This window comes from Oryctolagus cuniculus, chromosome 2 (genome assembly GCF_964237555.1).
Source record: "Oryctolagus cuniculus chromosome 2, mOryCun1.1, whole genome shotgun sequence".
Lineage (NCBI taxonomy): Eukaryota > Metazoa > Chordata > Mammalia > Lagomorpha > Leporidae > Oryctolagus > Oryctolagus cuniculus.
In genome coordinates, this window is record NC_091433.1 from 85,687,409 (window position 1) to 85,699,597 (window position 12,189).

The window sequence follows — 12,189 nt, forward strand, 5'->3', positions numbered from 1 at the left end:
TTTTGGCTATTGTGTGTGCACTGTTGGTGGGAATGTAAGTTAGTACAGACACTGAAAAAGTGTGGAGAATTCTTTAAAAAAAAAAATAACTAGAAATAGACCTTGCAAATGATCCAGCAATGCCATTACCAGGTATACACCCAAAAGATTTGAATACAAGGTATCAAAGAGATACATGCAGCACCATGTTTATTACTCAGTTTTTAAGGTATGAATGGAAGCTACAGAATCACAGCGAAGGAATCCATGGGCTAGAAAAATCATGTTAGTATACATCTCTCCTTGGAACACAGTTGGCAATAATTGGATATTATTATTTTGAGACCATTTTCTGGTAAGTCTTGAAGACACAGGCTTGAGTGTTTACAGAACCCCAAGAACATGCTTTGTCATAGAGCTATCTCCAAAAGCCAGCACACACATAGTCAGAGGAAAGGATAGAACATTGGAGAAGAGCTGGCAAGACTCCACACGTGAGATCGTGCAGTGCTTGTCTGTGTGTGCCTGGCTTATTTCTCTCAGATGCATGTCTTCCAGGAGCACCCACATTGTTGCAAATGACAATACTCCTGCCCTATTTGTGGCTGGATAATATTCCCTTACATACATATAATGGGGCTCCAAAAAGTTTATGGGAAATGGAACTTAAAAATCAGTTTATTTTTGTGCAGGAGAAAGTTTTAAGTTCATGCAAAGAATTTTAGTATTATACATTTTTCCATGAACTTTTTGAAGACCCCTTCATAATCTATGGAATGGTGGCTACCAGTGGATTGGAGGAGAGTAGGGAAGGAGAGCGATGGGGGAAAATTGGTCCTTAGGTACAGTGTTATAGTTAGGAGGAGTAAGTTCTAGTTTTTCATTGCACAGTAGGGTAACTGTAATTCACAATAATGCATTATGTATTTCAGAGTAGCTTTAGGAGAGGATTTTGGATCTTTCCATGACAAAGGATAAATGTTTTAGGTGATATACAATGCCAGTGATTCTGTTGTGATTACTATATGATGTTTCCATATACTGAAACATCACATTATACCTTCATAAATATGTACAATTGTTAGGTGACAATCAAAATAGTATGAAATCTAGACATCTAAATGATTTTGCTCAGAAATAAAATATGCAAATACCACTTGTGGGTATAGTCAGTTCAGATATTTATTTGTCTGAGACTTTGCATTTGAAAGAAAAATGGAAAGGACTGTTTTCTAAATGCAGACTAATCATGTGCTTTGGCTAAGGGCAACTCTGGAAGGTCTTGGTCATCACAAGTGATATGTGAGCTATCTGCTGTGGTCCCATCCTGATTTCACCTGATTACCAAGCTGGCCCCTTGATCAGTCCTTAGAAGGTGTCAGGGGATCTGCTTTTCATTGACTAGTGTGCATCTCAAACTGAATGAATTCCTATTCAGATGAGAGTGTTTGCCTTTGAACCCTGGAATCCTGTAGTCACCCAGATTTCTCTAGGGAAAATGTTTGAATTTTTTTTATTTATATAAGGTGAACAAATTCCATATATGCAGATGTAAGAGCATAACAACACTGCCCATCCTATCTTCTCTCCCCCTTCCTCTCTTATTTTAAGATTCCTGTAGCAGGCAAAGTCATCTGGGAAACCCTGGAGGAATCTCCAGAAACTTCATATTCTCTGTTCTTGCCCTCCATGGACACGCTCACATTACATTTTAAAGGTGGTAATTAATTTTGTGGTATCTGCACAGCCTAGGAAGCTCGTGCTCAGGGTAGGTGGGTGGCAAGAGTCAGCGAGTGAGAACTGAACTCATCCAGCGATAGGTGGGATAAATAAGGCCTCCAATCATTTTTGAGCATGATCTTTCTTTTTTCTATTTTACGTAATTATTTGTTGAAAACACAGAGACAAAGAGCTCCCATTTGCTGACTCACTCCCCCAAGTACCTACAATGGCCAGGGCCAAAGATGGAAGCCAGGAACTCAGTCCAGAACTCCTGTGTGCATAGTGGAGACTCAACCACTTGAACCGTCCCTGCTGCTTCCCAGGGTCTACGTCAGCAGGACACTGGAGTCAGGATCCACTGTGGGATTTGGGCATGTTAACCACTAGGGCAAACACTCACCCCTGAGCTTGACCTTTAATGATGAGCTGTGTTGTATTCTGAATTTCTCTGTTTCTGATCACCAGAACAGTTGCAGGGCATATACAAGAGCTGGTAGTTGCGTTGCTGCATGTTCTCCTGCCCGAATGAACTTCCCATACCCAGAGGAGAAGAGAATCTCCTCCTGTCATCTTCGGTGTCTGCCTGACATAGTTCATTGCAGTGCCGTTGCCAATGCAAAGCAGGCCTCATGTTTGCCTAACTATCCTCCAGGGCTGATACAGGGCTGATCCGCCAGGCCGTGGGATTTCCCACAGCCTTGGACAGCGATCAGAGAGCATAACACAGCCTCTTAATTATTTCTAGCTATTGGGGGAGAGGGGGAACAAATAAAGGAAGTACATTGATAATCAATAATTCAAACCTCTTTTCTACCTGTTCTCAATGAAGCCAACAGCACTTCATTTTATTTTTTCTCCCTATATTTTTTTTTCTTTTTGCTGCGACTGTGGCTGCAGCATCACAGGTATGATTTCACAAGTTAGGGACCCATAACTGACAGTGACCATAAAAGTGTAAAAAAGAGCAAGTGAACATTTCTAATGTGATTTTTGAATACAAAAACACAACAACATCTGCCTTATGCTGTAGTGACCTTAAATAAGAGAAACTATGCAGACAGGAGAGTAAGCTCTACAAGTGGGAATCCTCTCCAGAGAGCTCATGGAGGAATCAGAAATTGGTCTGTGCCTTGGACGCAGGAAACTCAGAAAGCAGGCTTGGGAGGAAGAGGGTCCTGGCATGAGGCGGTGGTAGGGGCCAAAGCTCTGACATGAGACTGGGAGTTAATGTGATTGTGGGGCTACTACAGAGATTTGCGTTGAGGGGCTCCAAAAGCCAAATCCTGTTGGGTGTGACAGGATGAAATAATGGAAGAATATAAACGTAGGCAGAGTAGTTGACCGTGCCTTGGAGGCGTGTGGAATCATGGTAGATTCGTGCATGCTGTTGCCTGAGAATTAGTGCCACAAAGAAGGGAGTAGCCAGAGGATGTCCAGAAAAGATGGACTGTTCTACAGGCCTCAGAGTCGACTTGTAGGTAATTGAAGGGAACAAAGAATGCAGAAGGTAAATTAAAACAGTTAACACCTATCTTTTTGGGGTAGGGAAAAATGTTCCAAAGTAGACAAACCACAATGTAAGAAATAAAAAAAAAAAAAAATGGTCTCTGGGGATAGAAACATGGGAAATGACTGGTCTAGTGAAATAGGAGAGTGGTAATCATGAACTCTAATGATGTATTTGAATGAAGGAGGTAGAACCCTACTGAAGAGATTGGTTACAATTTAGGCTCTGTTTTGTGGTTTGATGCCTGGATCTTAAAAACAACACGGATCTGGTACCACACATATCCACATGTGTTCAAAACCAATAGGAGCAGATTTCTAATCAGCACAACCTACAGCTCCCCGTGCCCCCTGCCGGCCTCCCACCCTGTGGCTGGTAGATTGGCCCCATCTGTCCATGTCTGTGTCTCTCCTCAGGTCTCCCCTATCAGGTCCCCAGCATGTGGGCTTGCATGCAGCTGGCCATGTGTTCCCCAGCCAAGGCTGGGTGTGGGTGGATGGGTGGGTGGGGGTGCAGTTATAAATAGCTCCTAAGAACAATGGATGCCATGGGAGTGCTTAGGGAGCTTAGAATATATAAATGCAAGCCAAAAAATTAAAGACTGAATCACCACCAAAAATAAAAGGTAGATTGTTCTCACTCTATCATCTAGATACCCACATTCTTCTACATACATACACACACACACTCAGCAGTATTTGAATTACAGTAATAAAATGACAAAAGCATATTGCAGAACAATATGTAAAAGACAAATCTGTGTTTCTTTGGATAAAAATTGATAAATTACTGGAAATTTCACATAGCTGTGTGTCTAAGCACATATGTGTATAATTTACATATGATATAAAAGCACAGGGAAAATCCTAGACCATTGTATACGTAACAACATTAATTATAGTTATCTTTTAGTGGTGGAATTATTTTTTTATTTGGGATGCAAATAATGCCTAGTAAATATGTAAATAATAAAAGTGATTTTCAAAAAACAATGACAATTTAAAACATGAAAAGCCACTTTTGAATTTTCAACTTGTAAATATAGCAGAAGATTGTGCAACTGAGTTATAATTATGATCACTTTCCCTGTGCTTAGGAGGTCCCTCTCTCTGAGAGGTATAAGTCAGACTTTGAAAAGCTGCTGTGATTTTCCCAACCTACAGCTCAGCTGCTACTGATTCAAAATTGCAACAGTTATTTGCCTGCAGGAGACAGGAGGGACCCTTCTGGGCCCATCTGTATCCCACAGCTATCACGGGCCCCTTGGGGAGGCAGAAATGAACTGAAGTTGACCACACGGAGTGCCACATTTGTTGCCAGAAAGTGGTGGTAATGGCAAAAACACAGCCCCAATTAATCAGGATCTCTTGGCGTGGGGCCCAGGCATGGGTATTTGTTTACAAAGCTCCCTAGGTGATCCTAATGTGCAGCCAACATTAAGAGCGTGGCCCTAATGGATTCTTTGGCTGAGGGGTCCTTTGCACACAGCCTCTGGAGAGAGGTAAAAATTCAAGTGGAGAGGATTGGGTTGACCCAGGCCAAGTTGTTGCATGCCCTGAGTGGTTATGCAAATGGAGCAGAAGAAGAGTGGAGTGTGGAGTGAGCAGTTCTTGCAAAGCTGGTAAGGTCGGTGGGTGGCCCTCTCAGATCATTCCTCTCCGGTTGGGAAAATGGTAGCAGCTTGCCGTCCAGGTCTGGTTGCATCACAAAGGCAGCAGAACCCAACTTTATTGCTGATGCCCGTGGGCCAGTGCTGTCTGCAGCACCGAGGCTTCCCGCCTTTTCTGAGAGAGGACGCACATGGATGCGTGAGGTGGGCTGGACCTTCGCATGACAAATCCCCCGAGAGAGCTGGGGCCCTTGGTGTAATTTCTCCTCTTCCTCCAGAAAATCGTTTTTTGAGTGGATTTCTGTAAACTGCCTTTGGTTGCTACTTTGCAGGTTTGCAGACTTACAGTGGGCGAAAGCAAGGGAGCCCAAAGGGCCCTTCAGCCTCTACTGACTATTTTCCTGTTTCAGGAAACTAAAATTGTGAGTTGCCTTGAACTCCTGACAGCAGAGGCCAAGACATGACATAAAGTTCAATGTCCACCCCAGGACTGCCAAGGTTCACTAGGGTTTCTGGGCTTGGGGTTGTGCTTTGGCTCCCTACAGCAATGAAAACTGACAGCTTTTTCTCCACCCTGAAAAAAGTGAGGATCATAACAGGCGTCATCATTCCTGACTCCCACTGATTGCATTTGTCGCTGCCAGACACCTGCTAGCCCCATACTCCATGCTTAATCCCCCATCCCAACCTTCAGGGACATTTTTAGTCCCATTTTACTGTGGAGAACATTGAGGTCTTGCAGACAAAATGCAGAAACTGGAGATAAAAATTCCCTTCTCGCCGTGAGAATGTGCACTCGTTTCCACAGGCATGCCTTGCCCGTAACAATGGCACAAGAGCTAGGTCACAGGGAGACTGCCCTACTCCTGCCCTCTTGTCCCTGGCCTCATTTCTCTGTCTTGCTACCTTAGCTCGGGGGCTTTTCAGTCCCATGCCTCTTCCTTCCCTCAGAGCATTATCTGGTAGAACTCCACGACCCCATGTTTGTTCAGAGCCTGGCTGTATTAGATTTATTTTTCTGGGGAGTAGTTATATATCTCACCTGTTTTTAATGTAGTTTCATTTTGCTACCAAGCATAATCTCCATTCCTGCGGTTTAGAGGGAAGAAAATATTGTTAAGCTCAGCCAGAGTTCTAAACAGATGTTCTGCACGTCTCCTCCTGTAGTTGTAGCCATGCATCACTTTGAGACATCTTAGCCTTGGCCTGCCAGCATCACTGTGCCCATGCCAAATGCTTTCAGATACCGTGCAATAAGCAGAAACTGAAGTTGGGTTAAACCCACCAAAGTCATTTTATTCTAATTCTTGAGTGCATTAGCATCTGGACTTCATGGGGTACCACCTGCTTTGGGAACACTAGTGGGGTTGAATCTGTGCAGTAAGGAGAATGCAAGTGTTCTGTTTTAAGAAACCTGACTCCCTCAAAATCTTAATGCAGGCACATCAACATGAACAAATGCTTGCTTTTTTATGGGCAGTTTGCATCATAATGCAGGATTTATCAGAAATTACCCTCTTCCATCTCACTTTCCTCTTTTATCTAAAAAAAAAAAAATTAGTGGCCCATTTGCAATCATTTGATGTATGTACATCGTTTAAAAGCTACTTCCTTAGCTTTTGAAGATCTTCATTTAAAACACACTGCCAGGCCAGCATTTAGTCTACTAGTGAGGAAGACCGTGTCCCATGTTGGTGTGGGTTTGGTTCTCAGCGCCAGCTTCCTGACAGTGCAGACCCTGGAAGGCAGAAGTGATGGTTCAAGTAGTTGAGGTCCTGTTACACAAGTGGGATACCTGAGTTGTGTTCCTGGCTCCTGGCTTTGGCTAGCCCTGACAAACGGGCATCTGGGGAGGCAACCAGGAGATGCAAGCACTTCTCTCTCTCTCTCTCTCTCTCTCTCTCTCTCTGTGTGTGTGTGTGTCTCAAATATTTTTTAAAGCACACTTCCCCTTTATGTACCACAAAGCCTTTCTCTTAAAATCATTAAATGCAAGGGTGAGTTAGGGAAGAGGCAAATTTGAAGTATAGCTGGGTCTGTCTGCCTGGGAGGAGTTAGGGTGCAGGTGCTGAGATAACATTTATGAAGTTTTCTAATGTGCACTGTGTGAGATTGGATTCCATTTAAAAATCCAAAGTGACAGTCTCGCCCCGAGGGGCTCCTCTTTCAGCAGACAGAGAAAGGAGCTGCATGGGTGACCGTTCCAGGTCCCCTCCCACTGTGGGAGTCGGTGAATGATGAGCGAGTGGATGGCCTTGATTCTTGTCCTTTGAAGGGACTTGGTGGAGGGACAGACACCATGCTGATCTTCTGGCTCCTCTTGGCCTGGCCTCTGCAGGGTCCTCCTCTCCAGGATCTCTGCCTGCCGTGGGACAGTGGCTGGGAGAGTAGGGATTAGAGGGGTGAGGCACAGGCATCAAGTCTCAGCATGACCCGCAAGATTCGAAATGGGGCAGGAGAGAGGGTTGCTGGAGGACGCTGGGGAGAGCTGGTATCGATGCCTTTCCTGAGCTCGGACCTGGTGCCGCTGCTGAGGTCTTCAGTCTTTACCCACCAGCTTGGATGCAGGCCCTCATATGTGCCGTGGCGATGTGATGCCATTTCTTCCCTGGAAAGAGAACGGCACACATTTTAAGACATAATGGCTATGTGAAAAGGGCTTTCTTAGGGCAGACATCTGAGCTGCTCCCAAGCCTGCACCCACAGCCAGTGAGAATGGGGACACAGGCAGAACTGGGATCTTTTTGATCCCTGCCAAGGTTCCTGCAGATCCTTGCAGGATCCCTGTAAGTATGTATTCACTGATTCACTTTTCTATCATCGCCTACAGCGCGATGGCTTCCCTTACGTGAGCAAGCCTCTGACTGTAGATAAAAAAGGTACAGGCTGCAAGCAAACCGCTCTCATCCTGCTGATAGAATCTAGTCAATGCAAGAGGAAAAAATGCCAGGAAACCGGAGAGGAAAATACATTTTTAAAAAATGAAGTCATCATCGTAGAAAAATATTTCAAAACAGCCAAATAAAAAATTAGAATGGAAGCGAAAAGGCACGGCAAAACAATCCATATTTGCAAAAAAAAAATGGAGAAAATGTTTCATTTATCCAGGGAGATAAGACTGATACAGGAAATACATCTGCCACTTGTAAACTTATTAAATGCAACTTTCTCTTTCTCTTTCTTTCTTTTAGATAAAAAACCTCTTCATGAAATAAAACCCCAAAGTAAGTTATTTTTCCTCTTGTGAATATAATTTATTCTCCTATTTGCTGCCTGTCTGTTGTATTTGCTTAGGAACCAAGCAGAACTGAAGTTCCTGTGAAAGGGCTCTCGGGGTTGGTCCTCGTTCAGTTTGGAGTCACATATCAGAGGTTTAAATCAGAAAGAAATATGCACACCTCTTCCCTCCCCCGCAGTAAAATCTCTGCTCTCGATTCTTTCTGCCTGTAAGTCCATTGCTCTGCCATGTCAGCTAGGATTCTGGTTGCCGAAGAGATTGATAGCATTACAACTCATAAACATTTGTCATGAGCAGCGCCTTTGGGCTGAAGCCTGGCTCCACACAGCCCAGGGTCCTAGCTGCGGTGGCGTCCACGGCTGCTGTGCAGAGGACCTGACGTTCCACTGAAAAACAATTAGGAATGGAGGGTGTTGGTGCCGGCGCCAGCTTGAGCTCCCCTTCTCCGACCCCCCTCCCCCACATCATTCAGGCTTCCTTCCCGAGGGGCTCTGTGGTGTCTCCATTGCATGTGTTATGTGGATTTGGGGGACGTGTGGCTGGACTGAGTGGCAGCTTGGGGTCTTGGGCTTGACTGCACTTTGGAATCACCTGAAGGCCTTGGAAAACACCCCAGTTCCCAGCCTGTTCAAAATCAGAATTTGGGGTGGAGAAGATCAGTCTAGAACTCGGGAATCTTTGTTGTTGTTGTTTTGCATACATATTTATATATACCAAAGGCAGAGCTACAGAGAGAGTACTAGAGAGTACGAAACAGAGATCTTCCATCAGCTCGTTCACTCCCTATGTGGCTGCAACAGCCAGTTCTGGGCCAGGCCCAGGCTAGGATTCTGGAACTCTCTTGGGGTCTCCCATGTGGGTGGCTGGGGTCTAAGCACTTGGGCCATCCTCTGCCTTCCTGAGCACATCAGCAGGAAGCTGGATGCAAGTGGAGCAGCTGGGACTCCAAGAGGCACTCGGGTATGGAACGCCGGCATCACCGGCGTGGTTTAACCCACTGTGCCACAGTGCCAGCTCCAGGGACCTTGTTTTGTTTTGTCTGTAGTCTCCTTGGGCTGAGAACCTCCCTCTTCAGAGTGTCCGAAGACTGCAAATGTCAGAATCTCAAATGTGTTAAATATGAGGGGATGGGAGCCAGCGCCATGGCTCATTTGGTTAATCCTCCGCCTGCGGTGCTGGCATCCCATATGGGCGCCGGGTTCTAGTCCCGGCTGCTCCTCTTCCAGTCCAGCTCTCTGCTGTGGCCTGGGAGGGCAGTGGAGGACGGCCCAAGTGCTTGGGCCCTGCACCCCATGGGAGACCGGGAGGAAGCACCTGGCTCCTGGCTTCGGATCGGCACAGCGCCAGACGTAGTGGCCATTTGGGGAGTGAACCAATGGAAGGAAGACCTTTGTCTCTGTCTCTCTCTCTCTCACTGTCTAATTCTGTCAAATAAAAAAAAATATATATATATATATATATATATATGAGGGGATCGGCTTTAGTGCACCCCAGTTGGCATCAACGTGTAGCTCTTTCATAACATGCATTTTTCCTGGGCTTTGTGATGACGCCTCAGGTGCCCCCAGCTTGGAACGGAGCAAATTATTTCCACAGCCTGGTGCTGGGAGCTCCTGAGAACCTACCTGCTAATGTGGTCCCCACGTCCTTCTTCTGCCCCGAGGTGAGGCTTCCTAGGGAAACCTCAGGACCTAAAGGTGGTGGCAGCACAGCTCTTCTCCATCTGGGAAGGAGAGAGCAGCCTGACTGGTTTGGTTTGAGAAGGATGCCTCTCTCTGCCACTGTCTCTCATTCCCATTTCCAACGAATGACTTTGGAGCTTTTAAATGCTGAGATATTAAAATTCAGAGAGCTTGGGAAAGTTAATAGTTTTCATTCGCTAACATTTGTGAGAGAACTCAGCCTCCGTGAGGACAGACAGAAATAATTACCTTGAGCCACGAGAGAAAGATCCAGTCACGCCATTCTGTTCATAGTTCCTGATATCGCTCCAGGCAGCGTCGACCCAGACAGATGCCGTTACTTACGTGTCCGTGCATTCCATAAAACAGAACAGACTTTCTTAACTCCTTGTCCTGCTGTCATCTCATCGAGGAATCATCAGAACAGTGGTGGTGCCTTCTGACACCGTGCATGCTGGATTCGGAACTTAGAGGAAGCCGGAGGCTGGGGGAACCCGGCTGAGTTTGCTGTGTTCTTGTGTGTGTGCGCATGTGCATGGTGAGTGACAATAGAAAGAGATGGATTGCTGGATATGTATCCGTGCCCGTGTCAAGACCCCAGGGTGACAGCTGGGTAGGTGGACTCTCTCCTTAGATGCCTGCCTCACATCCTCACACAGTAGCTGCTGAAAGCACGTTTGATGGTAGCTAAAGTTCTGCTAACGCAGGGTGCAGATCTGCTGGGCGGCACAAGCCAGCCACAGGTATCCATGTGGGGGCCCGCGTAAGAGTTACCTAGAATTGCATGTGTGTGTTTTTAAAATGAATTTCATGCTTAGTTTGTGAGTCCTGTGCCATTCTAATTTGGTTACATCTGTACTTCCAGCCATAAACCCCAGAGAAGCTATTCCCAGTTCCTCAGGGACTCCTGAATTAGTTTTTGCTTGAGGTTCTCGCTCCCAAGCACCATGCTTAATTGCTGGATACTGCAGTGGAATCACTTAAACTGTTTTAATTTGTGATTTCCCTAAAAATAAAACCTTAACGGAATCAATGTGATTGCAAAAGGCTCCCCGGGGAATGCGGTCGGCATTCTGTGGGCTGCATGGTTAAGAGTGCATTATACAAATCCAGGCTACGGTGGTTCAGGAAGAGGGGCTTCGTTTAAGACTACATGAATCATCACTGATGCAAAATCAAAGTCAATTATGAAGATAATTGAGAAACAACCTGTTCCTATATATAGCTGTACACACGATCCTCCACAAGGCCTGCCGAGCAGAACACATCTCTCAGAGCTTTGCACTCGGTGCTCCGTGAGCGGGTGGGCAGAGGAGTAAAAAGACAGTGAAGTCTTAAGATATCTGTTGGCAAATCATAATGACAAACTGGGGAAAATGTGTGCACCGCATAGCTCATGAAAGCACTTATTGTAAATGAGATAATTTAATCAATTACGTTTCCTAATGTACTAAACCGAATGTTTCATTTTCTGCTTCTGCACATCTTAAATTATCTTCAGGTGCTTTATGAGATTTAATCATAGTTAATAGAAACTTCATTACCATCAAATGTGCTTTCAATAAATGTTGTGTAACAATGTCAGGAGGTGCTGTAAAATATAGTGGGTTCTGAATGGCAAACACGCACCCCCAGAGTCAGACTGAAAAATGGTTGTGTTCAGACAAAGAGACTCCTTGGAGCCTTCGAGGATGTGGTTTTCAGAAAGGCTGTGAGCTTCAGAGGAGGGGCCGCTCTGGCAAGTTCACCATGGGGACGAAGAGCATCTAGCTCCTCCCTGGCCCTGAACCCAGTGCTGCACATTCTGTCTTGCTCTCTTCCGCATGGTGGTTTGTGTCCACCAGAAGTGAGACTAGGAATCCAATCATTGGGACCAGAGTCAGCTGTCTCTGGGACATACCAAGTTGAAACATTTCCTCCTTCTCTGACCCTTTAATCCGTTCGTTAACTGTCTTCTCTATGCAGTACAGTCTACCGTCAGTTCACTTGTCTAGACATAAACTTGGACAACCTCGAAGTCCCCTTTATCCTCTTCATCTTTTTTCTCCTGCTAATCCACCCCCACCCCCCGCCAGAATCACCACACTTGGACTATTCTGCCACTAAAGCAGATCCGCAGTTCATCTGTTTTTCTCCATTTCCACTCTAATCCATCCCTTCATTCACTCAACAGATAATTATTGAGTGCTTACCTTCTACTAGTAGATGCTCCAGAACATGAAGAGTCATCACTAAGAAAAATATGTGCAATTTCTGCTTCCATAAACCCCACAGTCTAAATGAGGAGAGATGGAAATACAGATGCAAAGAGGAAAATGTAGAGTGCTTAGTGCTATGCACATGGGATGAAGTGTTGTGAAGAGAAAGCAAGGAGGGTGAGGGACTTTGGCAGGGTTGAGGGGACTGTTGATTTTCAGTGTGGGGTGTGCAGGGAAGATGGCTGTAATAAAAT

At 45.4% G+C, this 12,189-nt stretch overlaps 1 protein-coding gene across 7 annotated transcripts in view; it reads left to right on the plus strand.

Annotated features, from left to right (window-relative positions):
• Positions 1 to 12,189, plus strand: part of UNC5D (unc-5 netrin receptor D) — a 585,082-nt gene that overhangs the window by 480,577 nt on the left and 92,316 nt on the right. For 4 of the 7 annotated variants that reach the window (XM_051833981.2, XM_051833985.2, XM_051833998.2 and 1 more), the window contains one exon: positions 8,009 to 8,041. The exons of the other annotated variants lie outside the window; for them this stretch is intronic. In XM_051833981.2, coding sequence (XP_051689941.1) covers positions 8,009 to 8,041 — 33 coding nt within the window. The remainder of the gene's footprint in view (positions 1 to 8,008; positions 8,042 to 12,189) is intronic. 7 annotated transcript variants of the gene reach the window in all.